At 32.6% G+C, this 27,419-nt stretch overlaps 3 protein-coding genes across 6 annotated transcripts in view; all 3 read right to left on the bottom strand.

The window, feature by feature from the left end:
• The window catches only part of Optix (optix), a 43,901-nt gene extending 41,518 nt beyond the window's left edge, over nucleotides 1–2,383 (bottom strand). Inside the window, exons 1-3 of one of the 2 annotated variants that reach the window (XM_070651606.1) lie at nucleotides 2,014–2,383; nucleotides 1,290–1,879; nucleotides 1,138–1,214 (exon numbers count right to left, since the gene is read on the bottom strand). In XM_070651606.1, coding sequence (XP_070507707.1) covers nucleotides 1,138–1,214; nucleotides 1,290–1,763 — 551 coding nt within the window. In that variant the 5' untranslated portion in view covers nucleotides 1,764–1,879; nucleotides 2,014–2,383. Of the gene's footprint in view, nucleotides 1–1,137; nucleotides 1,215–1,289 lie in introns of both variants that reach the window. The other variant, XM_070651607.1, reaches the window with a different exon arrangement.
• jef (major facilitator superfamily domain-containing protein 6 jef) overlaps nucleotides 1–22,894 on the bottom strand; it is a 92,223-nt gene extending 69,329 nt beyond the window's left edge. Inside the window, exons 1-8 of one of the 2 annotated variants that reach the window (XM_070651557.1) lie at nucleotides 22,744–22,894; nucleotides 21,288–22,683; nucleotides 21,157–21,215; nucleotides 20,689–20,796; nucleotides 20,404–20,474; nucleotides 20,190–20,341; nucleotides 20,068–20,125; nucleotides 19,795–20,010 (exon numbers count right to left, since the gene is read on the bottom strand). In XM_070651557.1, coding sequence (XP_070507658.1) covers nucleotides 19,838–20,010; nucleotides 20,068–20,125; nucleotides 20,190–20,341; nucleotides 20,404–20,474; nucleotides 20,689–20,796; nucleotides 21,157–21,215; nucleotides 21,288–22,683; nucleotides 22,744–22,889 — 2,163 coding nt within the window. In that variant the 5' untranslated portion in view covers nucleotides 22,890–22,894 and the 3' untranslated portion in view covers nucleotides 19,795–19,837. Of the gene's footprint in view, nucleotides 1–15,816; nucleotides 20,011–20,067; nucleotides 20,126–20,189; nucleotides 20,342–20,403; nucleotides 20,475–20,688; nucleotides 20,797–21,156; nucleotides 21,216–21,287; nucleotides 22,684–22,743 lie in introns of those variants that run through there. The other variant, XM_070651556.1, reaches the window with a different exon arrangement.
• Nucleotides 22,895–23,467: 573 nt separating this feature from the next.
• On the bottom strand, nucleotides 23,468–25,532 carry LOC139099168 (leucine-rich repeat transmembrane neuronal protein 2-like). 2 transcript variants are annotated; one of them, XM_070651560.1, is made up of 2 exons: nucleotides 25,217–25,532; nucleotides 23,468–24,455 (listed from the first exon to the last, which is right to left on the bottom strand). In XM_070651560.1, exons 1-2 carry the CDS (start codon nucleotides 25,231–25,233, stop codon nucleotides 23,468–23,470), a joined length of 1,005 nt encoding a protein of 334 aa, XP_070507661.1. In that variant the 5' UTR covers nucleotides 25,234–25,532. The 2 variants fall into 2 exon arrangements, with proteins under 2 accessions (XP_070507661.1, XP_070507663.1); XM_070651562.1 differs by lacking the exon at nucleotides 25,217–25,532 and adding an exon at nucleotides 24,538–24,620.
• Between the last annotated feature and the right edge of the window lie 1,887 nt (nucleotides 25,533–27,419).

Here is a 27,419-nt window from a genome sequence, read left to right as displayed (position 1 = left end):
ATCTTCCTCGAAAAAAATAACAAAATTATGGAAATTAATATAATCATCAAAAGAAGAAGAAATTTCTTAAATTTTTTTCTCATCTCCATTGCGAGTTGTGGATTTAAGACAGTAAAAAATATTCAACAACCATTTGGAAAAACAATTATGATCCATTTAGCATTTAATTTGTGGCAATTTGATTCAATTAAATTCTTTTTTTTTTCTCAAAAGCCTAGAGATGAATTTATGAATAATTTTTTTATATTTTGTAAATTAAGTAAAAGGAGAAGCAAACAGCAGAAAGATGAATAATCGGATTAGAACTGGGTTCAAGTTTGAGTGAATTTAGAATAAATTTTGATGATTTTTTTTTGTTTTTGTTTTGGGAGTAAAATGAGCAATTTTGTGCAATTATGTAATTTTGAAGGCCTGTAATTATGGTGGAACTATTTTTTTTTGTGGTTGGACAGAAGATTTGGATGCAAAAGACTTAAAGTGTTCAAGATTAAGAATTGGAAAAGTCAAAAAAATTCAAAATTTTGATTAAATCTTCAATTTTAAATTAAAATTTAACTTGAGCACAAGAAAAATTTGTTCGGCAAATTGAGCAAAACTTCGTGATATTGCATTTGCATTCTATGAAGAATCCTTCATCAAAATTGCCACTTAAATCTTATTTTATAAATTTTTTTCAATATTTATTCTAATGTTCAACTTTTAATCCAAATTTTAGCTTCAAATTCAATTTTCCAACTTTTAGTTTAAAAATTCTAAACTTCAAATTCAATTTTTTTAAATCAAATTCTAATTTTTTCAACTTCAAATTCAAGTTTTTAACTTTAAATTCAAATTTTTTCAACTTCAAATTAAACTTTTCAACTTTAAACTCAATTTTTCATCCAAAATTCTCAATAAATCCCCACTTTTAATCACTAAAATGTTCACAAATGTTTGCACTAGATTTATTTCACTTTCCCGATCGGTACACAATTATTCATAGCAGTCAATTGGCTGTTACATGACTTCATGATAATTAAAACATAAAAATTGTCATTTAAATCTCGTGCGACCGCCATTATAAACATGTACCGATCACCTTTCTTTCAATCAATTCCCGATCAACACAGTTAAAAAAGTTCAAAAATGTTTCATTACCTAAAGTGTCCCGTGTGATAAGCAACAACAGCACGAGCTCTTAGTACAGCTTCAGATCGATCTAATTCACTAATATTCTGTAATAATTTGTACAGGATATATCCAGGATTGCCAATAAATGAATTAATTATATTATTATGTCTATCTATTACCGGATGTGCAACGGGAAGGCTCCAAAGAAATCTAGCTAAACGTTCAATATCACCCGATTCCTCTAACGTTTCACATACAGTCGCAACTTGCGATGCTGTAAAATTTAACGTTGGTAAGGCGAATAAAGGACTAGGTGCTAATATTGGATGATGTGGATGACTATGAAAATGATGAGCTTGATGATGATGTCCATAATGTGGATGCATTTGAGGTGAATTTGCTATTAAATTATTATTATTCGCACTAGGTATATTATTATTATCATTATTATTATTATTATTGTTATTGCCACTATTATTATGTCCACCACTCAAATTCACTGAAACAATATGAGGCGGCGGTGATACGGATGAGCTTGGTGATGTTGAATTTAATAATGTCACAGATTCCTGAATTATTGATGATTGTGGCGATATTGATCGTCTTATTGCTGTCGGTATGACGATCCCGTTATTTGGCCCAACCACGGCCATTTCAAGTACTTTTGAGTTCGGAGCTATTTTTGTAAAAATTCAAAAAACCTTTTTTTTGTGTCTTCAAACTTGAAATATTTTAGTGTCAAAAAAATTTTAATTTTTTTTTAGTTCCACTTCAATTAAAAAAAACTCAAAAATAAAATAAAATCACAAATAATTCCGTGTCTTCATTTGACTTGAGATTCTGTGGTCACAATGACAAAGACTCTTCAACTAATTGTCATTATTAGTTATGCAAATGAATCACTGTTGTGTGTTGCTCCTTAATACTTAATTACACAATACATTATTTATTCGTACATATCACTTTACACATTGACTCTACTGTGTACGGATACTTATCATTTATTTATTTATATCTAATGCCAAAATTGGCTGAAAATGTAACTGAAGATTATTATTTGAATTATTCACGCTAATTAACAAATTAAGTTCACATATTTTATATCTTTACACTGTTTTGAGTACGCAAACTTCCGAAAAGGAAATGAAATTTTAAAATAGATATAAAAAAAAATTATCCGCGAATCCACCGAATTTTTTAAATCATAAAAATTATTACGATATATTTTATTATTTTTTTATTACGACGAGAGCGACACCGAGCACTGACTTAGCGGAAGGGTATTTTTCTACTGAACTTCTTTTCTCTTTTTTGTTTATTTACTTTTTTTGCCCGTACCCGATACGAACAAAAAAGAAGAAGTAATAATAACAATACTAATACGACAGTAGCTTACAACAACAACTATTCCTTCTTTTACTTCCATTTATAACCCGCCCTCCTTCTTTTGTTGCTTTACTTCAACACACAACAGAAGAAAAAAAATTTATTAGCTTCGGATCTAAAAATGAGAACGCCAATCACCATTTTGAGGGGTGTTGCCAATGCCATACATCAACACTATCTCATTGGTTCGCTACCAAATAATGTGCTATCTCTTACACAGAGTAAAAAAAATTTATTATTTGTAATGTATATACGTCAGACAATGATATGTTTCACTCATTTTTCTTGTACTCTCGGTGTGTCAGGGATTAGTAACTCATTATTTTGAGACTTAGAATGAATTTTTGAGAAAATCTCCAAAAACAGACTTTTGTGCCTGTTGTCAAAAAAATTCCCTGATCCCCAAAAAGACCTTCTTTTGACTTCTGAAAAGTGAACATCCTTATTTACCCTGAAATTATCCTCTAAGAAAAATAAACAAGAAGAAAAGAAGGAACAACAACAACGAATATACACTCGGGTATCATTGAGTTGATATTTCTGTGGATGGTATAATGTTTCCAAGTTAGAGATATACCGCCATCTCACTTGCACACATTTAAATTGATATGGGTTATACTTTGTTGGATCACAATTCGTTATGTACCCGGAGAGTACAAAAAAATTGTTCATTTTCTTCTTCATCATCCTCTCGCTTACTCGCCTGAGATGTATATAGAGTCATCATCATCATCATCAATTTTTTGGGGTATGTATATGGATGGATGGATATATCTGATGATGAGATATAGAAGAAAAAAAGCTTGCTTTATGTTTTTTGTGTATATTCTTTTCACTGAAAAGAGATCTCTCTACTCTGACTCTATATAATATGTTACTTATTCGCTTTTTGTGCAATGTATGTATCAACAGCATATCGTTTTTTTTGTTCGTTTCCATTTCGATATGATGATGTTATTATTTTTAGGCGTCAAACAGGAATTATGTCATCAGTACTTTTTTTTTGTGTATGTATATATACTTTTTAATGGGATTGTATACCTTTAAATTGAACATATATTGTTACTCTTGTTGGATTTCCTTCTTTTTTATTATTATTTATTTATTTATTTCTCTTTCTTGTTGAGTTGATAATGCCATCATTTATTTTTTTTGTACATACACTGCTTTCAGACATTTTTCTCTCTTTCTCTGCACTCGAATGTAGATTAATAGATAGCTATAGTTAGATGTGATGAAATTGAAAAATGAGGTGAGTTTCAATAAGTTTTCATTACACTCTATATTTTATATGTTTGCGTAATTTGAGATGGATCAAATGATTGTTATTTTTTTTTGTTACTTTTGGCAATGTATTAATTTCTGTTAGAATATTTGAGGTGTAGATTTTTGGGAGTTATGGTGGTTTATTCTGTTACAGGATGATGAGAGCTGGATGTTATCACACGGAAGAGGATTTTTTAATTGATTTGCATCTTATAGACAATATTTTATGCAGTGTCTAAATTTTGATTTAAGAAGATTTAAGAAGGAAATAGTTACACTTACAATTTTGTAAATTAGGGATACACTCTACGTTTTTAATTTCAAACATTTGTTGGATTTTGTGTCTTGTTGGCATTGTAATGAAAATAGGGATGGCCAAAATTAGTAACGCAGGTCTGCATAAATGCAAAATCTAGATGCGCATCTAGATGCACATCTTCCGCAAAACCCTTAAAGAAAAAAAATGTTTTAAAGTGAGCATTTTGCCACATTTTCTGGCAACTTCCGGTAGCTCAGTAGGTAAGAATTTTTGACATTTAATTAAATGAGCGTTGGATCGAGTCCCACTCGAGATTTGCTGTGAAAAGTGTACTTTTTTCTTTTGAACCTAAGTTGTGGTAAGGTTTCAAACAAGATTGTCAGCATTAGAGGGTTGCAGTATAAACAAGCATTGAATATTTAGAGTTTTTGAAACGACACGTTTGATTGTTAGGTATAGGTATAGGCAAAAGATAAACAGCCTTTCCGGTGTCCTCTAACAGGCAAATAGTATGCTTTTATGATACAGAAATACAACTTCAATACCTAAAAGCTGGTCACCTTGTCAGTTGGGGTATTTGTAAGTCTTGCGGTTAACGCGGCGATGCAACAATGTGCTAATAGCTCTAATTTGTGGATAGGGGCGCTGCTTAACAATCTTTCAGAGCAATATTGTCAGAATATATTCAAAAATTCATTAAAATGTTAAATTCATACTACAAAGTCCAAATGCAAGTTTGATGTGTGACTAAGGGTTCTCTTTCAAACAGTTCCCTTGCAATTTCGGCCCCAGTTTCGGCTTTAGTCTCAAAAATTTATCAAAACTGGATTTTAGTAAGCCCTATGTGGGAAACTTTAGCAATAAACTAAGACCAAATCATATGAATGACCCACAAAACTCATCAAAATATATCAAATCAGCACTTAGACTCCATATCAAACTAAAAAAAACTTCTCTAATCTCTCTGCCTTAATAATGATCCGATGTACAACTTTAACTCGAACATTGAACCACAATCAAGTAAAAAAAGAAGCTTCTTCATGAACCATTTCTCAGTTATATATTAATGAAGGGTAAACGAAAGAGCTATATATATATACATCGGCACTAAAGTTAAAACAGTACAAGATGAAGAAAAAGTTTAACTCAATTAAAAATTCACAAGCGCTAAATAATGTTTACAAAAGAGCTATAGAAGAGCTTTACATACCCTGGATGATGACGACAAAGTTAGGAACTCATTCATTTCCATCCCCATGATGCTCATTTAAATATTGTTTCGAAATAAATGACAATAATCATATAAATCTTGAGATTTGAGATACTTGACGATTGTGGATGATGAACAACTGCTCATCTACATCATGAATGCTCAATTTCTTATAAGAACAAAATAGAATCGTAGAGAACTCGACAAGCAAAACCTTTAATCACACTCACAAGAAATAGAAATCATGAAAATAACACATCAATCAGAAAATTATCATCTAGTTCCACTCACTTCGTTATAGTCATTCTATCTATGTATATATATCGCTCGAATTCGAAAAAAGCCAATTTATCGATAAGTAATAATTTCTTGAGCGATGAATGGAAACAGCCAATTGATGCCTTTTCAAAAAAAATATTGGGATTGTTGTGTGTATACATATCTATCATAATTCTATGGCATCAAAACATAGTCTTATACTTTTTTTATTACCTGATTTATTTAATCCTATCGATTTGTGTTGTTCCTGATTTTGGCATGTTGTCTTTAAGAAAATTGGGGTTTTTCGTTTTGATGTTCGTTTCTTGTTTATTTTGATGGGAATTTTGAGTCTGTTTTGAATATTTTTTGTGAACCTCAATGTCCTAAAAATATACATGGCACAGTGGAGCTTCTGAATTTGTTCAGGACCTTACTACTTCTAAATTTCTCAAGAAATAGGTGCTCATGTTTTGATACCTAATTAAGGCTTTTCATGAATACGGTCATGCTGTTTATGTTTAAGCAAATGCAACACTACTTGTATTGACTCATTCCTAGTTCTCCCGTCCATGTTGTTAGAAGTCTGAAACTCTCATTAACATCATAGACATCGATCTATTGAAATTAGAAATTCGGCGAAAGAACCAGTTTCAAGCCTCATTTAATAGAAGTCCATAATTGATTGTAAGTCATAGGGCGTTAATGGGAGATAATCCTGTCCTGGAATTTCATTGGTCTATAATAACTGGATAGAATAAGAGCTGAAATGAACAAATCCTGTGTCAATGATTTGAATATCACTTTACAAGCAAAACAGGACCTCATTCAAGATAAGCAGGGTGGGGAGAGTTTTGTGAAATAAATCAAAACTCAAAACTCAAAATGAGAGTTTGATTTAAATTCATTGAAAAAATGAGTTTGAATTTAAATTTGAGTTTTTTTCATTTCGAAAATGAGTTTGAGTTTTTTTTAAACTCAAAACTCAAGTTGAGTTGAGTTTTGAGTTTGAGTTTAAACTCAAATCCAAACTCACCTTGAATTAAAAATTCTCTTATGGAGATTTCTTTAGATTTTTCATAAATTAAATTGAATACTGCAATATGATCGGAATTGCACCTGGCTTTAAATTTGTTCCTGGATCTTTTGGTTCCAAAATATTTGAAATAAAAATTACAGCAACCAATGACTTTCTGAACTTTCGTGAGAAAAATATTATTTGTTGATTCTTCTGTTGTTTGTGACTTATTGCTTGCAAGAAATGACTGAATATTATGGATTTTTGCTGGATATGACCGCAAATGAGGAACTGGCCACTTCCAGTGCTGAAAAATCTTTTTTCATGCAGTTTTCGCCAAGCGAATATGACAAGTTGTTTGTTATCACTCAGAGTACTGAAAGGGCACTGGAACTGCCTAGTTCCTCTACATCCACAAAAAATCCTTTTTCATCAAGGAATCACCTCTGAAAGTTTGAAAATTTTTGTTGGAACTGACCGGTTCCTTTGGTACCTGATAGTTCCATACATCTAAAAATAATTCTGTATGATTTTGGAACTTCATAAAAGTTGCCAATGTACAGCAGGTACCAAAGGAACCGGTCAGTTCCAACAAAAATTTTCAAACTTTCAAAGGTGATTCCTTGATGAAAAAGGAACAAAAAATTTTTTTGTGGATGTAGAGGAACCAGGCAGTTCCAGCGCCCTCTAAGTACTCTGAGTGACTAAATCCAATTCAGAACACTTTGCACAATTAAATGGAGTAAAAAATATTTTCTGGCATTGGAAGTGATCTGTTCCTCACATTCAGCTACTTCCAACCATCTTAGATCAAGCTCATCCATGAGTGCTCCATTTTCTGCAAGCAATAAGCCACAAATCACGAAAGAATTAACAAATATTATTTTCCTCGTGAAAGTTCAGAAAGTCATTGGTTGCTGTAATTTTTATTTCAGTTGGAACTCCAGAAACCAATTTGTTGGACATGAAATGCATAAACTAACCAGGAAAAGATGAAATGTTCAGCAAATCATATTAATTCACAGAAAAAGTGAACATCTCTCAAAATTCTTTAGGAATTCAATTAATGAATTTTTTATTCAAGGTGAGTTTGATTTGAGTTTAAACTCAAACTCAAAACTCAACTCATTTGTATTGAGTTTGAATTTTTTTAAAAAACTCAAACTCATCTTCGAAGAAAAAAAAACTCAAATTCAAATTCAATTCAATGAAAAGTGAGTTCATTTTTGAGTTTTGATTTAACTCACCCACCCTGAAGATAAGAAGCAAATCAAAACACGAGTTAGTAGGACTCCAATCTAGAGACAGGACTCCAGTGGAAGTGTATTTTTGGACTTTTGGAGTCCAGACACCTAAAATTCTGCTAGTTCTGTTAAAAAATATAAAGTCCAAATATGAATGTTGCCCCTAAAAATGCGTCTAATCCACAACTTCCAAAAAAATGTTCCCAACTCATTTTGTTCCTCTATTGATGCCTTTATTTTCTGTTAAATCATTCTGTTAATTTCTCGATGTTTATTTTGTATGTTGTGAAGCTCTTATTGTGTATTTTCAATTATCTAAAACCTCAAAACAATTTAATTATACATACTTTGATTTCAACATTCTCTCTCACTCACTCCATATGAGCCTCGATGTCTTGAAAACAGAAATGAAATGTAATAAAGAAGAAAATACTGAATATGATAGATTAAGATTAAGTGGGATTAAGTTATATTTTGAAATGTAAAAAGCCTAATGGATAATGGTCAATGATATGATGATGAAAATGGAAATGTGAGAGAATTTATTAAAGTAAAATTAATTAAGCATAAATTGTTTTGGGGTATTCAACGGTGAGTAAACAATTTGAAATTGGAGGTGTGTATGTTATGTCCTTATTAATAACCAATTATGAGATTTAAGCTGTATAACTATCACAAAATGTAATGGATGTGTTGATTATAGAGTAGACTGTATAAAGTTTATTTAGATGTAGAAATTAGGAACGATTGAAAGTGATTGATTTATGTTATAGCCTTTAAAGTCAAGAAATTGATAAATTTTAAATAGAAGCAATTACAGATTTTTTTGAGACCATTAACAATGTTTGATTTATGGCATGGACATTTATTTGGAACTTTCAATTAGCTCCAATTTTTTTTGAATATTTATTTTAATTTAGTTAATTTTTTTGTGATTTGATGGGAATTTATGCCAACTTCAAGGATTAATTTAAGATATTTCTAGAGATTTAAGACTTGAATTTAAGTTTTGCTGAAATATTTAAGAAATTTCAAAAAAGAACGTGACTGTTTAAAATGATTTCTATTTGTTTGAATGCAATGAGAATTAGCCGGAAAGACACACGCCGTAAAATTTGAAAATCCCTGTGCTAAAATGATTCTGGGTTTGAATCGAATTCTGCAAATTCCGACTCTAAACTAGAGCCACACTGACTTATGGACACTATTTTTCAGATGTCAAGGTCGACTCGGATTTTGTATAAGAAAGTCGAATCAATTCGAGTAGATTCCACATTCATTTCGAGTATACTTCTTGCTGGCTCTGTTATTTCCCGAATTTTTCATGTCGTGTACCTTTTGATTTTTAATCGGACAAAAGTTTTCTATCCAAAATGCACAAAAATAATTAAAGAACAAAGTTAGAATCTGTAAGAACTTTAAAAATGACCCGATCGGCATATATTAAAATATTGCAACCACGGCAACGAGGCGGCAGTATACTTAGAATTTAGAGGCAGTCAGTTGGCAAATTTTGATATTTTCAACAAGTGACTACCACTTGGTTCTTAGTCTGCTGCCTCGGGTGACTGATTGGGCAATGCCATTTATTATAATTGATCATTCCTTAGTCATTAACCAGCCATTTTACTAATTTGTCCAATATGGATGACTGCTAGTAATTCTAAGTGTCAAAGTAAGTTTCTTCTTCTTCACATTTGTTATCATTCTATAAATTATCAGCAAATACTTTGAATTTTCCATCACTTTAACTAAGCACCCCTAGTATTAATTTTCACTTCTCCTTCCCTTATGTTACGTAATCTGTATACATACATATGTTTAACAAATTCAATCAATATAAAATATTTTGTTGTTACTAAAGTTCACAATAATCCATCACCACATGTCCTTACATATGAAGCTACAAATGAAAATTTCTTCCAAGAAGGAATAATAAAATATGGAAAAATCTCAGTCGAACAAGAATGCACTTGAGACATGAAGTCATTGCTACAATATATATTCTAATCTTAAATCAGCTCAAGTTAGTTACATCCAAACTTGATACTTTAATATTCAAGTATTCAAAGAAGGTTCAAGTTCTTTCCCAGAACATGTTCATATTAGCCTTAAAATTCTATAAAATTTGTACCTAATTAGAATGACTACATTAACATCCATCAACACAATAAAATTCTCAAAAGTGAGGATGCCTTGAATGGATCTAAAAAGTTATTCTTCGATGTGTGTTTGACCAATTAAGTTGTTTGATATGCAAGACAAGAATAAATTGAAATGTTAACTAATAACTTAATGCCTGTTTCACATACCCCATCAACAACAACAAGGCATGTATATAGACACAAGGAAAAAACATAAATGAAATTTCAATTTCTACAAAGTCATGTTTCAAGTAGAACATTGAGCTCTTAGATTTCAAAATTGATATAATATACAATAACATAAAGTTTATAGAGTTGTTTTGTATAAAAAAAGGCAGAACATTAAACAATCGAATCAAGTAAAAAATAATATAATATAAAACAGACATCAACAATTTTCAAGGGAATCATACGGAGTAAAAATCAGATAGAAAAATCATCTAATAACTTTTTTTTTATACATTTACTTTTCGTTTCCATTGTTCATCGTAATATTTTGACAGATGCTAAGAATACAAAACTTTTTTTCTTTCTTTTTTTTTTACTCGTGTTATTCATGACTGACCATTAAAAAAATTGAGAATGATTGTAAAGAAATAAAAACTAAATTACGAAAGTATTCAACCTTGTCGAGCGAATTCAGCGCATTTTTGGATTAAACACATGATCCAGTCAACTCTAAGTCAATTTTCCTCACTATAAACCAAGATCCAGTCATATTTTATTCAATTTAGAGCCCATAAAACAAGATCCAGTAGAGATTATGCCACTTCCAGTAAGACCTTAGTCATTTTAGAACTTATTAAACAAGATGCAATAGAATTTACGTCACTTCCAGTAAAACCTTTGTCACTTTAGAGCCCATAAAACAAAATCCAGTAGAGTTCATGGCACTTCCAGAAAGACTATAGTCATTTTAAAATTCATAAAACGGGATCCAGTAGAATTCATTCCACTTCCGATACGACATTAGTCACTTTGGAGCCCAAAAAACAAGATCCAGTAAAATCTACTTCATTTCCAGGAAGACTTTTGTTACTTTAAAACTCATAAAACATGATCCAGAAGAGCTCATGTAACTTCCAGTAAAACCTTAGTCATTTTAGAATCCATAAATTAAGATCCAGTAGAATTCTAGTCACTTCCCTTAATCTGCAACAATTTTATGATTTAACGGTTTATTTTAATTCAAATTTCTTAATGGTTTTTAGAATTTAAATTTATTAGAAGCAACGCTTTAAAAAAACCTTATTTTTGTTTATGACATGAAAAATCATTAATTAACATGTTTAGATATGGTTATGAACTTTCAGACCAATAGATAGTGCAGTGAGTCGATGACACAGAGTTAACGCTTCAAACTAGAGCAATAGTGAGCAACCTGTGTACACTAATATGCCCTCAAAAATGTTTGAAAACACCAAGAACCGTATGCTATGTAAGGTTTCAATCAAGGCTTACCGGAAAGATGTGCCGTGAAAAATAAAAGATTGCCTATCACTGAACTAGACCTTTCAACGAGGTCTGGTTGCTAAGATCTCATCCCATACCCATCCAGTCAGCCACTCAACAGTACAAAGTGTATCACTAACTACCCTGCTTTCCATCAAATACGCTCAAAAGTGAATATATTTATGAAATGATAATTGAATATACACAGCACATACAAAAACCCATCAACTCAAACGGCTACTGAATTGAAGCTTTTTAATACATTGTTAGATATTTTTCAATTTCTAAAATCATCTGAATAACTCGGATGAATATTTCTTTACATGATTGAATGCCTTAATTGACATTTTGAAGTATTTTAGAAGAATATTTTTGACTCTACAAATTAAATGATAGTATCGCAAAAAATTATTAAATGTATACTGAGTTCCCATTGTGCTTCATACTTGTAAATGCCAATAGATGAGATGATTTTTGGTCGATGGATATGCTTGTGGATTGTTGGATTTCAACTACTTCAATTTGAGTTTGGTTTGGGTTGTTCTATCTGATTATATTTAGTTTGTTCTTAAATGATACCTGATATTCTGTTAAATCTGTATATCTGGGGATTCACTGTCTCACGGACTGTGCCTTTAGCTTTTTATGAAGATTAAGCACTAAATCCATCAAAATTTCATTTGAAAATTATAATTTTTTGTAAGAATTAAGTCTCTTGTGGGTTATTTAATAGCTCGTATTAATGATGAGCGTAGCTTATTACAGGTCAATTGAAGAACAATTCCGGTTAAGAATGCTCAAATTTTGGCTGAGCTCCCAAATGTTAGCAAACTCTTCCAAACTATTCAATTTTGTGTGTATGCTATTTGTTTACTAGAGACTCATTCCTTATCAGATCATTTACTTAGTAATCTAGTTGTTCAGATCAATTGCAATCCTTAGACGCCTCTTAAAGCTGACTGTACCGCTCTCTAACAGGCAAAGAGCATGCTATTGAGAGCCTGCTCGTTTTAAACATACCAGATGAGCATGCTAATAAGCATTGATCTCAGCTCAATCTCCTCTTGAGAGCACGCTCTTTACCTGCTAGGAACTGGCTACTGTCTATGCTTGTGGATTGAAATTTTTGGGCTTCCTGGGAAACCTCGGTATCGAGAAATCCCGGGATTACCCGATAGCAAGAAAGCATACTTCTGTCTGCTCCTATATGGAACTTTGGTTACAACCAAATAGTTTTCTTCCGACTTTATTACTATCACCTAGTTTGTAAAAATTCTCTGTCCGCATATTGAGCAGACATTCGTTAATCACTGATCTGCACCAAGTACCTAACTTTTACCATCTCTTTCCATCCCAAAATGCTGAATATCAGAACAAAATGATCTACTTCTAAACCTTCAACCCTCAACTTCTATAATACCTTCAAGAGATTCCATTTTAAAACCACATTGAGAATGTAAAATTTCCCTTCAATATCCATCCATCCTTAATACGTAGAAGCCAAGTGTGCGTATATATATAGAAAAGAAATAAAGAAAATATTTTAGATAAGTAACTTTTTATTTTGAAGTAAGAGAAGTTGGATAAGAAATTGAATTCGAAGATGACTGACTTACATGATAAAGGAAGGAAACGAGAAAAGATACGAAATGCTTTTAAGAATAATCCATGTATTTTTGTTCAATAGAAAGAAGATTTGTGCATTACTGTATTTTGAATTTATTTAATGGATTTCTTATTTTATTGATGAAGAAGTTGGAAAACATTGTAACCGACGGTTGTTGCAAAATGGAATAGAAGGATTGTGATGTATTGTACATTCACACCGGATCGGGATTCATACCACAAATGGGTTTGTGAGAAGGTTATCAAGTCAATTTTTGATTATTTTTGGAACTTGATGTTTACTCAATTTTAGGTTCAATTCAAAAATTTCATCTGAATGGCACAAATTAGGTAATTCAGTGGTAGGCAACCAGGTTGTCATGAACAAATCTCCGGAAATACCATAAACCTAATGCCGTATGCGGTTTTTGTCGAAGCTTACCACCAAGTTGTCAGACGAAAAATAAAAGGTTGTCCATCACTGAGTTAATGGATCAAGAAACCAGCCTCAACCCTGTCTGATTCTGACTTGGCCATGCTAGTGTCACGACACACTAGGACCGGATTTTGGGTCGATTAACCGATATGTGTAATATTCAGCAAACTTTTTTGTACCACGGCAAACCTCTCAACCAAGACAGAGTTGCCGTACAGCATAAGTTGTCCACCTCAGGATTAGTGCTATTCGGATCAGTAAGCAATTGATTCCTCTTATATCCCGAGTGGATCTGAGTGAGTTAGAACTTGACATCAAAAGGACATTAACTTGCCAATAGTTAATCATAACTTTATACATATCGACACAAATGAGAAAGGCTTCGCAACGAAGTCTTTTGGCAACCTATCTTCATCTGTGTTGCTTAGGGAGTCTACTCCACTCGAATGTTTAGAATTATACAAGAATGTGCATAGAATTCAGAATATCATAGCCAAAAATCATAATTTTGATGTGCCTCGATCTGCCATAAACGGAAGTGTCCAAATGTAAATTGCATCTTAATAATGCTAACATCTACCTCAATATGTCCATAGATGTGAATATAAAATCAATATTTTAATTCCAAATAATAGATTATCGATGCAGAGTAAGTTTTGCATAAGAATATTGTTGAACAAACACGCGTCGAGTGGCGCCTAGATTTGTTATTTTAAAGATCTCATGAGAAAGTTAAATATCCAAAATTGAGGATCTTAAGTAAACAAATGTCTTATGTCATATTCTTCTTTTTTGAGGATCTATTAAGAATTATTTTAAAATTCCTCAAAATTTCCATCACCTTTCACATAAAAGACACAACAAAAATAAAAACCCAGAAATTTGATATGCTAAAAAGTCATGATCTGACGGGGATCTTATTTTCTTTCCATAGAAATAAATCCACTATGCATTAATAACCTGAAACCACATATACATTAACGCTTCCTACTTATTTTCATCCATCCCTCACAAAATTAATCCCTATAGCTTTTAAATGAGGAACAGAAAAAAAAGACAGAAAATGTATAAAATAAAATCTGTTCCTTCATAATAATGTTCCCATCACCATCATCATCATCGTTATAATCATTGTTAGATACTGTAATGTTCAAGGTATGGATAGTTTGATTTTTGGAAGGGATGAATTTTGATGACTGTTTCCCTAACAAATACACCTAACACTTAATTGAAAGTGCTTATAAGAATACTCTATCAATACAGATGAGCATGCTCGATTTTATGAGCATGTTAATAAGCATGTCTTAGGTCTGTTCGGGGTTATGAGATTTGAGAGACTTACTTGAGTAATGCAGTAACTATGGGAGTGGGCAAATGGATCTGAATCTTGAATTTTGGACATAATTCGTCTTTTTGGCGTTTTGCCTCTAACAAAGCAACGTTGCTATGATCTAACTTACTTCCTTGGTTGGGGCGCTCGAGGTCTCATTTCCACGAGTAGGCAATGTCTAAAGACAGCTCTATCCTTTGAAATCTTCTGCCAGTTCGGAATATTAAGGACTCTAGCATCCTTTACAACACATCCAATCCAGGAATTCTTCGGTCTACCTCGCGATCTTTTGCCATCCACAAAGTTATGATCTAGCGACTACATTGTGCCAATTTCTCAACTAATACGATTTAGTTCATCAAAGACCATACTTGGAAGACCATACAAATTCGTTAACCGAGCCAGGCGTGACTCTGACTTGATGTCAGATTCGATTTGAATCTGATATTATGTCAGGGTGACGATGGTCGGGATTTTAGATTGATTAACCGACTTGGACTATTCGGAACAGACTTGTCCGGACTCCAGTCGGAGGCGCCTCCAAAAAAGTGGATTAGGACTCCAAAAATCGTGGACTCAGGACTCCATGGAGTTCGTACTTTTTGGACTTTTGGAATCTGGACTTTTTGGACTTATGGAATCCAAACTTTTGAAGTCCTGCCAACTCTGATTAGGGATACGTGTATACCAACCCTAACAGATCCAGAACACACTCTCTGTTCCGAGCATACTCAATTTTACTAGCAAAGCACACACGCATGTGGTTTGGCTGCAATGACTCTGCTGAATTACTCATTTCCGAACATGAATAGAAAGCACGTGTTGAAATAACCTCAAAAAATTTTTCATCCACATTTCCATTCCTTGGATCTCTCAGGAAAGTATTTAGGAATTTATGTCAAAAGGGCATATGAAACAAATGGATGTTTATGTTTTGCTTTTGAATCAATCTCATTAAACATAACACATTTTTTATAGCTGAATACACATAATATTATGTAAAGTATGGGGTTCGTCTATCAATTGATACGTCTAACACAATAAAAATTACATCCTAACGTATTAATGTTTTTTTATTTACTTTATTTTTATCCTTTATTTCGCATTATAATACGATTATTTGATACAGTTTTACATTTAAATTCATAAGAGTGCAATTTTTTTTCTCAATAAAATATGTGTGAATGTGTTATGCATTGTGAATGTCAATGGATGAAGGATAAAATTTCATATAATTCAATATATATATTCTGATTTCTAATGGAATTTATTAGTGTGGCTTGTTATGTTGGAAAACATCCGCAATATTTCTGTACAGTTATTGGCTAAAATAAAAAGATTCAAGAAAAAATCATCCTGATTGAGTACATATGTATTTAGGTTAGGTTTTTGGTACTACGGTTTAACATTTTACTGATCATATATTATCCAGTTTTATATGAATTTTCTATTATTTTATTAAATTTTTTTTCTTTATTTTGGAACTGACAACAATTTAGTGAATTATCTTGCATTTATGGAATTGTTCTTAACTGAATATATTCAATACTGAATTGGTACCTTCAATATTGTACAAATTTTTAACAATTACTTCCATATCCGAAATGGTAAGCAATGTTATTTTGACGATGCTTATCCACTACCTTGAATTAAGGCTGATCACAAATTCATACTGATTCTAATCTAATAATCAGTCTCCTTTTAAAAGTCAAAGATATTCTAATTTTCATCTATTATATAAGATGCAAAAAATACTTTTCAGGAGTTGATGCTTTGAAAATATCCGAGTTGCCCTGAGCCATCCTACCCTAGCTACTCTAGGATTGGGAAAGGGATAGCGTAGATTGAGTACACTATGATAACCCGGACTACCTAGGGAAAGTAAGGTTTCCCGAGTAAGTTAAGAAACCGAGACCAGATATTGATGAATTAGCCATATTTTATGTTTGGTATTTGATTGGAGTATTTGAAAATCGATCGAGTATCAATCCCTGATGGTGAGACACAGGCGCTTTTATATGAACTGTGAAAAGTAAGGGCATGTTCAAACAGGCAATCAGCGTTCTCATGAGAATGCTCCTTGTCTGTTCAGGATGCTCCACTTTTAGTGTCTAGATTCCAGTGGAGGTCCCTCCACATTAGAGTACTGCCACTTCTGACAAAATGTATGCAGACCAGTATTTAAAATCCCGAGATTGATTCGGATTTGATTTCGCGATCAGTCCTCAAGGAATACATTCAGTACATTTTAATTTCGGAATTGAAAACCCTAATGGGCTTAATTAATAACAAAACTTCTATCTGAAGTTTACATTCAATGTTGATCATAGCCATGCATCCTAGATAATTCACTAGATTGAAGTCAGCACTAAATTTAATTTTTATCCTTCAAAATTTTTCTTTTTAGTGATTATTATTTTTCTTAAAGTCTTTAACTATCGCAATACTTTTTTGTCTTTCAACATTTCATTACTTGAATTTTATTTATTATTCCTTACTATTAAAAAATAAAGAATCAAATAAGATTGTATGTTTAATATTTAACTTTATGACTTGTTACTAAAAAAATGTCACAATAAAATTTGTTTCAATTTTATATCATTGAAATCTAGTGTAGGAGTAAAAACTTTTTATTCATCAACACCTATAAGTTTTCATTCTTTCATTCATGTTTCAAGTTAATAACTTTTTGTTTTTGTCTATTAAAATTACATAAAAGTTTATATCCTCATATATGTATAAATAAATACTTTTTTTCATTTTTTTTAAATATATTTTTTTTCATTATATAATAATATCCTCACAAAAGAATGATATGATACGATATTAGTTATAGTTAATCGAGTTTGTTTTTTTGTTATTAAATTAGCTAAAAGCTGCTGTTAAAACTTAAGAGATTTGAAACATTCCTGAGTGGATAATTTGATGTAATGTCTAGACAATAACTAGACCGTAGGTTTACTTTAACGTTGCAAAACAGACACCTATCAAAGCCAAAAACCGTACAATTTCTTAATAATGTAAACAATTTTTCTTACAAAACCGTACAAATTATCAAGAAATTGTACGGTTTTTATATACGACAGGATTCATACAAAACCATACAAATTATCAAAAAATTGTAGTTTTTATCTGCGACAGGTTTCGTACACAGCCATACAAATTACTAAAAAATTGTACGATTTCTGTCTGTGACAGGCTTCTTAAAAAACCATACAAATTTCTGAGAAATTGTATTGTTTTTGTCTGTAGCTTTTTTCTCACAGAACCATGCAAATTATCAAAAAAATGTATGGTTTTTGTCTGTGACAGGTTTCATACAAAACCATACAGTTGATCAAGAAATTGTACGGTTTTTACCTGCGCAGGTGCCATATTTCTCAAAAAACCATACAAATTATCAAGAAATTTCACGGTTTTTGTCTATGGCAGTTGCCTGTTTTGCAACTCTGATCCAGTAAATAACTAGATCTACGTCTGACTAATGACATTTTCTTCGGAACCTTCCTTAAAATATGACATTAATCGACCTTAGGTTTAGTTATTAAATTAGACATTAACGTCAAGTTGTTCACTCAAGATTTTTGTTGTCTTCACATTCGATTCTTTATATATTTTCATTTGATTATGACCGATTCAATATCTTTAAGTCTGTTTTGAAATTAAAGGAAGGTACATTTTTTAAAATATTCTGCGTATATTGCTTTATATTGAAGTTTTATTTCTGATACTGATAACTCATTTTTTTTTGGTATTTTTGTGCCAATTTAGAAAGCGAGAGAAATATCTAATTTGTTCCTATTTTTTTATCATCTGGGCTTATCAAACTGTTTAAATTTCTTCATCTGAACTTATCTACTTTTTTAATTTTTTTTTTTAGATTCTTTGGTTTAAATATCATTATAACACGTTACAATAGTTTTTTTGCTTTATTTTAGTTACTTTAATTTATTTTTTTAAGGTTAGAAATCAACAGAATTTCTTAAAAAGTTCATTAATGTATGAATAAGTAGGGTAGTAAAATTGTCTGGATTTTCTTTGAAATTTAAAGATTTTAATATCGATGTGCTCAAATTATTCACGGCTTTCATATGGCTTCCATATGACTGTCCAAGGGGCAAATTTCATTTTAGCTGTCATAAAAATTATCCAACTGGATGTCATGTGGCCGCCACTTAGTTGCCATGAAAAACTTGTGTCGATCGCGAATATTCTTAACTAAGATTGTATTAAAGGAAAGGAAGTCCTTGATTTGAATAATGTTTTAACCAAGCAGAACAACGTATTTGCTAGGGCAGCACTACGTTATTTGCTAAGGCAGCACTATGCCACCATGTTAGCGATGCGATGCAAAATTGCCTTGATGACACAGTGACGACAAATTTTATCTTATTTTTAAGGTACCAATTGATACATATTGATACATGGCTGCCTTCATGGTGACGAGGCGGCAGTATACTTTAAGCCAAGCGGCAAATTCAGCTGTTTTCACCAAAGGGTTGTCCGAATGGATTTAATTCGTAACAATGTGCCAATCGGTGTGCTTATGAAAGATGTGACCTTTACTTGTTCACACCATGTCATAGTCACACCATGTCTTGGTCACGCCATGTATAGATCACACCATGTCAAAGTCACCCCATGTCATGGTCACACTATGTCTTGGTCGCACCGTGTCATATTCACACCATGTCATAATCACAACAACATGATCCTGCATTTTGGATACATTAACCAACTCTTGTGCTATTCAGATAAATTCATCCAAATCGAGGTCCCCCTTGCATGCAAAACTTGATATGAGAAATCAAACAAATTTCTCATGTGAATCAACAACTATGTGATATAAACAAAATTATCTATGACGTCATCCCTCAAGCAGTAGCAACTAAATTCAATATCCAACAAATAAAAATGATTGATTAACAGGATAAAATCCATAAAAACTCCAAAGAGCCTTCAGACAATTTTTTTTTTGTTCATAGAAATATTTAGAATTTATAGAGCAATACGAAACCAATCATGAGAAAAATAAGAAAGAGAGCGCATCTATCTTAAGATATCATAGAGATCAAGCTATCAAACCTTTTTATTTCGTTTTGTTTGCTATTTTGCGATTTTAGTAATTGCTTCCGTAACCATTTGATGGTTGCTGCTGCTGCTGTTGATGTTGAGCAAATGGATTCGATTGTCCTGGCACCCCTAAATTTCCACCAACTGTCGAATACGTTCCATATGAATCATTTTGTTGATTTGATCCCACTTCATTAAGACGTGAACTCGAAAGTGCCCCTAAAAATAAACAGCATTAAGTAGAAAGTTAAAATGTCGAAAAAAATAAATTTTTACTTGGAATCGGATTTGATGGGACACCATGTGGAGCTAAATGGCTTGTCTCCTCAGCAACCTTAAATTGAAGACAATCACAATTAATTAAGTAATTTAATTGATGCTAATTGATAAAAATTTACTTGATGAGGATCTTCTGTTGTGGGTATGTTAGATATAAAGCCTGTATCTTTACGATAAAAGTTAATAAATACGAAGGCGACCAGCACAAATAAGCAAAATATTCCATATCCTCTGAATGTTTGCTTCGAGCCGAAGTATGTTACAAATAAGCCTATAATTGTATTCAATTTATTAGTTCAATTTATCGTGTTATGAATTAATTTTAATGCTTACCTCCAATAACAGCACCACAACCTCTACCTAAGCCATGATGTAAGCCTTGTAGTACACCTTGAGCACTTGTTCTATAATTAAAACGATATGTGTAATTATATTCTTGGTTAGAAGTTCCAGTAGTAGGTGTCAGACAGAGTTGCAAAACCGGCACTTGTCACAGTCAAAAACACTACAATTTCCCAATAATTTGTATGGTTTTTCTGACAAAACAAGAAATTGTATGGTTTTTGTCTGTGACAATTGTCAGTTTTACAACTCTGGTGTCAAAAAACTCAATCTTACCTTAAATGAGGTGGTGTGTTGTGTGAAATATACGAGCAGCATGCAGCCCAACATGCAGCATGTGTTATACCTTGCATCAATTCGAATGGTAATACCCACCATGGATTCCTAATAAATTATAGTTGATGGATTTAAATTTTAATTATTAAACAGTAAGGTTCAGCCAAGAACTGCATTTCCTGCATGTTAGATGCGCAGGACTGCAGTACTGGACTGTAACTTACAGTTCGTCTAAGGCTGCAGGACTTCATTTATTGTCTGAAGCAGAGTTGCAAAACAGATGCCGGTAACATGCAAAAACCATACAAATTCTTGATAATTTGTATGGTTTTGTAAAAAGGATGGACAAAAACCATACAAATTATCAAGAATTTGTACGGTTTTTGCCTGTCACAGGCACCTGTTTTGCAACTCAAGTCTGACGGCCTGACGAACCATATTTAAAATGGCAATAAACTTCATACATACCTAACCCATGAGATGTACAAGAATCGAATGCAGTTTCCAAACAATCCCAAGCATAAGACCTTTCGAAAGACAGAGAAAAATATTTAATTTAATTTGCAAGCAAGACGATAAAAAAATAATTTTTTCATTACTTTTACGTGACCAATTTGTGTAATAAGACGGAAACTGAAGAAATATGCAAATATTTCACTCAAGTGATTAATAACTGATGCGACGCCAAACAATGTCGGTGAACCGCCATAGTCTTGTAAGTGCCAGAAGAGGAATGTAAATATTAAGCCAATACCAAAGCCCATGAGCCATGCAACAAATAAGAATGATGCACACTTGATGTCCTTAAATTGCGTAAATACCAAGATCCATTCAGGTGTTTGTGTTGTCAATCGTTGTGCAAACATCTTTGTCTGTGCTCCCAATGATGGTGGTGGTGCTTGTTGTTGTGGCAATGATGCACCACCTCCAGTGGCCAATGATGGAATGCCCAATTGTGTTGCCAATTGATTTTGCATTTCATCCTCTTTTGTCAACACATGATCGGCTGGTTTCTCTTGGAATTCCATCTCTTCTGGATGTTCTGGATATTTAAAACTTATTTGGGTGGCAGCAAGTAATGCAGCAGTCATTGATACTGCAAATGTGGCAAAACAGATTGTATAATTTTTCTCCTGCTTATTTGGTCCACATGGATGATCTGGGAATGATGTTGAATGATCCAGGGCAATACCAACGAAGAACATAGCAACACCCCATCCCAATGATCCAAACATTCGTTGATGTCCATAACGATCAGAATCCTCACCAAGAAGTGTAATAACAGCTGAATCAGCAAGAGAAATTGCTGGCGCCGAGAAGAACTCACCGATGATGACGAGCAGCATGAGCAGGAAGAATGCTTTCTGTATGTCATCCGTTTGATACACAATACTGCTCCAAAGTGGTGATACCAAATTCTTTTGTCTTTGTTCATCATAATTATTGGCATAGCTAACACTTAATGGTGATACTCCGGCCTCTGAAACTGGACGAACAGCACGACGCGTACGTACGTGAACTTCATTGTTAATTGGATCGTCAATAAGCACACGTAAATTGTCAACACTTCTCTTTAAAAGACGTGGAACTGCTGGTGTTCTAAGTTCATAGTAGGAGTCATTGTATTGCTGTATGCATGATGACGCCGGTGGTTGGATGAAACCAAGTGGCAGTGTAAATACAATCCATGCTGAAAGGGACGTAAGTAGAAGTATTTTACCCTTTTTCGACTTGTCTGCATAACTTCCCCAAAATGGTGCCGATAAAAATTCCACAAACGGACGTGATCCAACTAACAATCCACATTGGAATGGATTCATACCCATTTGTTTAAAATAGACTCCCATCAATGGAAATAATGAACCGAATGCTGAATAGAAGAAGAAGTAAAATGTTTTCACGGTCAGCAGTTCCTGATCTACAGATCCACAAAGCATTTCAATAATGTCATATCGTCCACGAATTTTGTGTGTAGATTCTTTGGGTTGTGGATATCTGGAAAATGTTGGAAATGATTAATGGAAATTCCGTCAAGTAAGACGAAGTCAAACTTACAAATTTGGATCAACTTCTCCTTCAGCTTCTGGATCAACCATAGGACGTACAGCACCACCATAACCTGACGGTGCTGCACGCTGATTACCTTCATATCCAAATTGTTCTTCTTCATATCCACCAGAATATTGCGTATATTGTGCCATTTTTATTTAATTATTTAGCTACTTAACAATTAAAAAGGTCCGCAGACTTAGTATGTCCTTCTACTTTTAAACTTTCTTAACTTTTTTCCCGATGTCCAACAAATTATATAATTTGTCTTTTAAAATTTAGTTCCTATAACTAAATCGATGCCATTTTTGACACGAATCTCTTGTCAATTACGCGAATCTAACACTTGGAATCAAGTCAGTGACTATCACAATGTTAATTTATCAATTTTATAAGGTTTAAAAAGCTTTAAAAATTTATCAAATTATAGATTTTCTTACTGAAAAAAAGATTTCAACTTTTTTTGACGGAATTCCTTCCAGTAATTGATTTTTTTCTTTCTATTGATATCAACTGCTATACTGGCTAGTATGAAACTGGTATAGAGGATAGGATATACATTTTCTCGTGAGTTGGCAACACTAAAGTCGTGCGCAAGTGCAATTATTGGAAAAGGAAAAGGAATTGGAAGTTGGGAAATAGAAGAAAATTTATAAAAAGAGAGAGTTACTTCCATTATTACATTAAAAAGCACGTGCGATTGTATATTGGAAGTGATATTTATGTCATTTTAGTTCGGTTTTTCATTTTTATACTGTAGATTCGCCAATTGTTGCCTTGTTGTCTCAAGTCGTTCGAGTAATGCAGCCTTATCCGTTTCACATTGTGCATTTGCCTTTTCAGCATCGCGCAATACATTTTTTAATTGATATTTTTCCTCTTCATTAGGCACAATTGAACGATATTCAGCATAACATGATGATAGTTCTTTCTTTATATTTGCATTATATTGGATGACGGTATTGATGAAATTTTGTGACGTACAATTGTTGCCTGATAGAAATAAGAATCTTAATTGTGGTAGCTTGTCCAGTAAGATGGTCGAGAATGCAGATATTTTATTATTATTGAAATTCATTCCTTTGAGATTGAGATTATTGACAAATAAGCTCAATGAGATAATTTTAATCTCATTACGATCCAACCATATCCAGGTCAAGGCCTTCAATGGCTCAAACGTTTGTTCATCAATTATTGATATTCTATTATCAATTAAACTCAATTCCTTTAATTTGCTCAAGCCCTTAAATGCCTCAACATTAATATTTGCTATTTTATTATGTGAGAGGTCGAGATATTCCAATTTAATAGCTTCAACAAATGAGTAGGCGTCAAGTGTAGTTATTTTATTTTCATACGCATGAAAAACACGTAAATTTGAGGCATGTTGAAATGATTGTTGAAATATATTTCTCAATCCCACCTGATTCATCTCTAGGACTTCCAAATTTGTAAATGTATAAAACATATTTGGTACAGTTTCAACATTTGATTCAATAAATGTTATTTTAAGTTTATTATATGCAATATCATTTGTTGAATTTGAAAATTTTAATCCTTTCCCGGATATATAATTAACATTCTTTAATACGCATGTTGTAAATCTATCCTCAAATTGAGAGAATGTTGTATTATGTCTCACTGTACATTCATACTCTTTCTCATTTGCTCCACTTATTAAACCAATTGAACACCAAAGGATTAATAAACTTTTTAATCTGCATGGATGAGAATATTAAGCATAATTAATTATGTTGCTGCATCAATTTAACATTAAAAAATAATCAATAAAATTCTCACATTTCCATTTTTTATGAATATATTATTATTGGCAACTAAACTTTTTAATATTTCACTATCTTTAGGTCTTATCACGACAGCGTCTCAAACAGTACTGAATATGGGATTCTTCCGAATATTTAATTTAGTTTGATAAGAATTGAATTTTTTTGTATTTTTTTTTTTTTTTCTAACAATTGAAATGACCCTAAAGCATAATTAAATTCAAACTAGTACTCTTAGTTCCGTCGCAACTTCTTTTCATAGATTCTGTGTGTGTGATGACTTAAAAAATGAACAATATTTAAAATATAGGGTGACAACGAATTGAATTCTATGATGACAGGGTGACATAAATGTGATTTCATTGATATAGGGTGACCAAAAACATTTGTATGAAAAAGTTAGTCAAGCTCTTTACAGGAGACTCAATGAGAACTATCATATTATGCAATGTGCTTGACATTATTATTTAATTCAGTTATACTTCCTTTGCGGGGAAATTTTGTCGGAATTTTAAACTATTATGTACATATTTACGCGATTCTGACGTCATAATGGGAGAATTTAAGCCATTTTGGATTAGATGAAGGAACTGACTAGAATCAGACACTAATTCTTTAAAATTTTGCACCCACTCACTCATAAATCACAATTCTTTCACTCACTCCTTTATTAAATTAAGTTATCTCATCATTACCTGCTACTAATCAGCATGTCGTCTCAATGAACTTCTTTATAGTAAACAATCAAATTCAAAACTGACACAGAGTGAATCTCATTTTCAAACAAAATGCTCTACACATGCTAAAAAGAAATACTCATATTACACGTTTTTATCATATTCATTCTTACTCCTCATAACTATTTAAATAAGATTAATGTGGTGCAAATCTTCTAGGAGAATAGGGCTACTGAAATATGTAGTCGAGGTCGTTAGATTACATCAAAAATGATTTACTTTTGAGTTCTCGTAGGGGTCTCGATGCTTATGAGTATGCTCACAGAATTGAATTATGAACAATTATGCGAGCATGCTCATTGTCTGCCAGGGAGTTCTAATGGAGAGAGGCTGTTGATAGGCCTGAGTGGACCTGAGTGGACAAAAATACGTTAAAGCTGCATACCCTAGCAGACAAAGAGACATCTTTCGGGTACCGTAGTCTTTCTATACCGTAAAAGCATGCTCTTTACCTGTTAGGGATAGTCACCAACTGGACATCAACTTGTCTCAAACTAGTTCTAAAGTGCTTTTGGCCACTTGGGACAGTATCCTACTTCACATTGATAATTGGCAAGCGGCAGCCATCGATATAGCAAGCGTCAGGCACCATCAACAGGCGATCATGAATGACAATTGTTCTGTACATCTAGGGCATCAAGTAATCAATCCGAGCTCCTAGAGTACCGGAAAAACATCAAATCGACGTATCGAGGCTCTTATGGTTCCGCGATGGCTATTTTGGATCCATTTTTACCTCATTGATGAAATTTGCCCCATCTAGCCTCTTCTATAGTCCAACAATTATTGGGGTTGTGTTGCAGTTAGCAGGGTGGGTTTTCAAAATCATAAATCAAATCAAAATCATTTTGAAAAGATTTTAAAAATGATTTTGATTTAAATCATTTTGTTCAAAGATTTTTTTTAAGATTTATGATTTAAATCATTTTGTATGAAGATTTTTTTGTGATTTATGATTTAAATCAAATTGTATGAAAGATTTTTTTGGGATTTATGATTTAAATCAAATTGTATGAAAGATTTTTTTGGGATTTATGATTTAAATCATTTTGAATGAAGATTTTTTTTGGGATTTGAGATTTAAATCATTTTGCTTGAAGATTTTTTTTGGGATTTGAGATTTAAATCATTTGCATGAAGATTTATTTTTGAGTTATGATTTAAATCTTTTATATGGAAGATTTTTTTGGGATTTTAAAATCCCTCTGTATTAAAATCTTCCTTGAAATATTCCAAAAGTTCATTACATATCCACAGTTTCATTGATTGTTCCTAATGATGATCACGCAAACTGAATCTCATTTGATTTGCCCAATTCCTTCCAGGTTCCAATGCTTTTAAAGTCGGTCCTGACCGTTCCTCCAATGAATGTTTAAATGTCGAAATGTGACTATTGGAGCTTTTACATAAAATTGAGTTTGAGGACTTATCAAATCAACATATTCATACTGGATCTGGATTGTGTGACTTTAAAAACCGTTACTGGATCTTTTAGATCCAACCATTTTAGATAAAAATTACAGCAACCATTGGTTTTATGTACTTTGAATGAGAACAATTTTATTTTAGGGGTTTCTGTTTCCTGTGGACTGTTGCTTAAGTATAAAGACATTGCTGAGGCATATCATGATCGTTCATGTCCGGATGTAGCTGGAAGTGAGGAATTGACTACTTCTAATGCTATGAATGCATGTTTTTGCGTACATTCATTGTGAAATTGATCAAAATTGGTTTAACTCAGTCACAGGACTGGATAGGCACTGGAACTGCCCAGTTCCTTTACATCCAAAAAAAAATTTTTTGTTCCTTTTTCATCAAGGAATCACCTCCAGAAGTTTGAAATTTTTTGCGGAACTGACCGGTTCCTTCGGTACCCAATAACTGCAAACTACTTAAATTGAAAGGAATACTTATTTGACTTCATGTACATGTTTTGGAACCATTGGGAACCGAAGGAACCGGTCAGTTCCGCAAAAATTTCAAACTTCTGGAGGTGATTCCTTGATGAAAAAGGAACAAAAAATTTTTTTTTTGGATGTAAAGGAACTGGGCAGTTCCAGTGCCTATCCAGTCCTGTGACTGAGTTAAACCAATTTTGATCAATTTCACAATGAATGTACGCAAAAACATGCATTCATAGCATTAGAAGTAGTCAATTCCT

Source organism: Chironomus tepperi, unplaced genomic scaffold (assembly GCF_022539635.2).
Source record: "Chironomus tepperi strain 1889 unplaced genomic scaffold, CSIRO-AGI_Ctep_v1 contig_465, whole genome shotgun sequence".
Taxonomy (NCBI): Eukaryota; Metazoa; Arthropoda; class Insecta; order Diptera; family Chironomidae; genus Chironomus; species Chironomus tepperi.
Note: the sequence above shows the minus strand (reverse complement) of the source record. Positions and strands in the feature narration are given on the sequence as shown.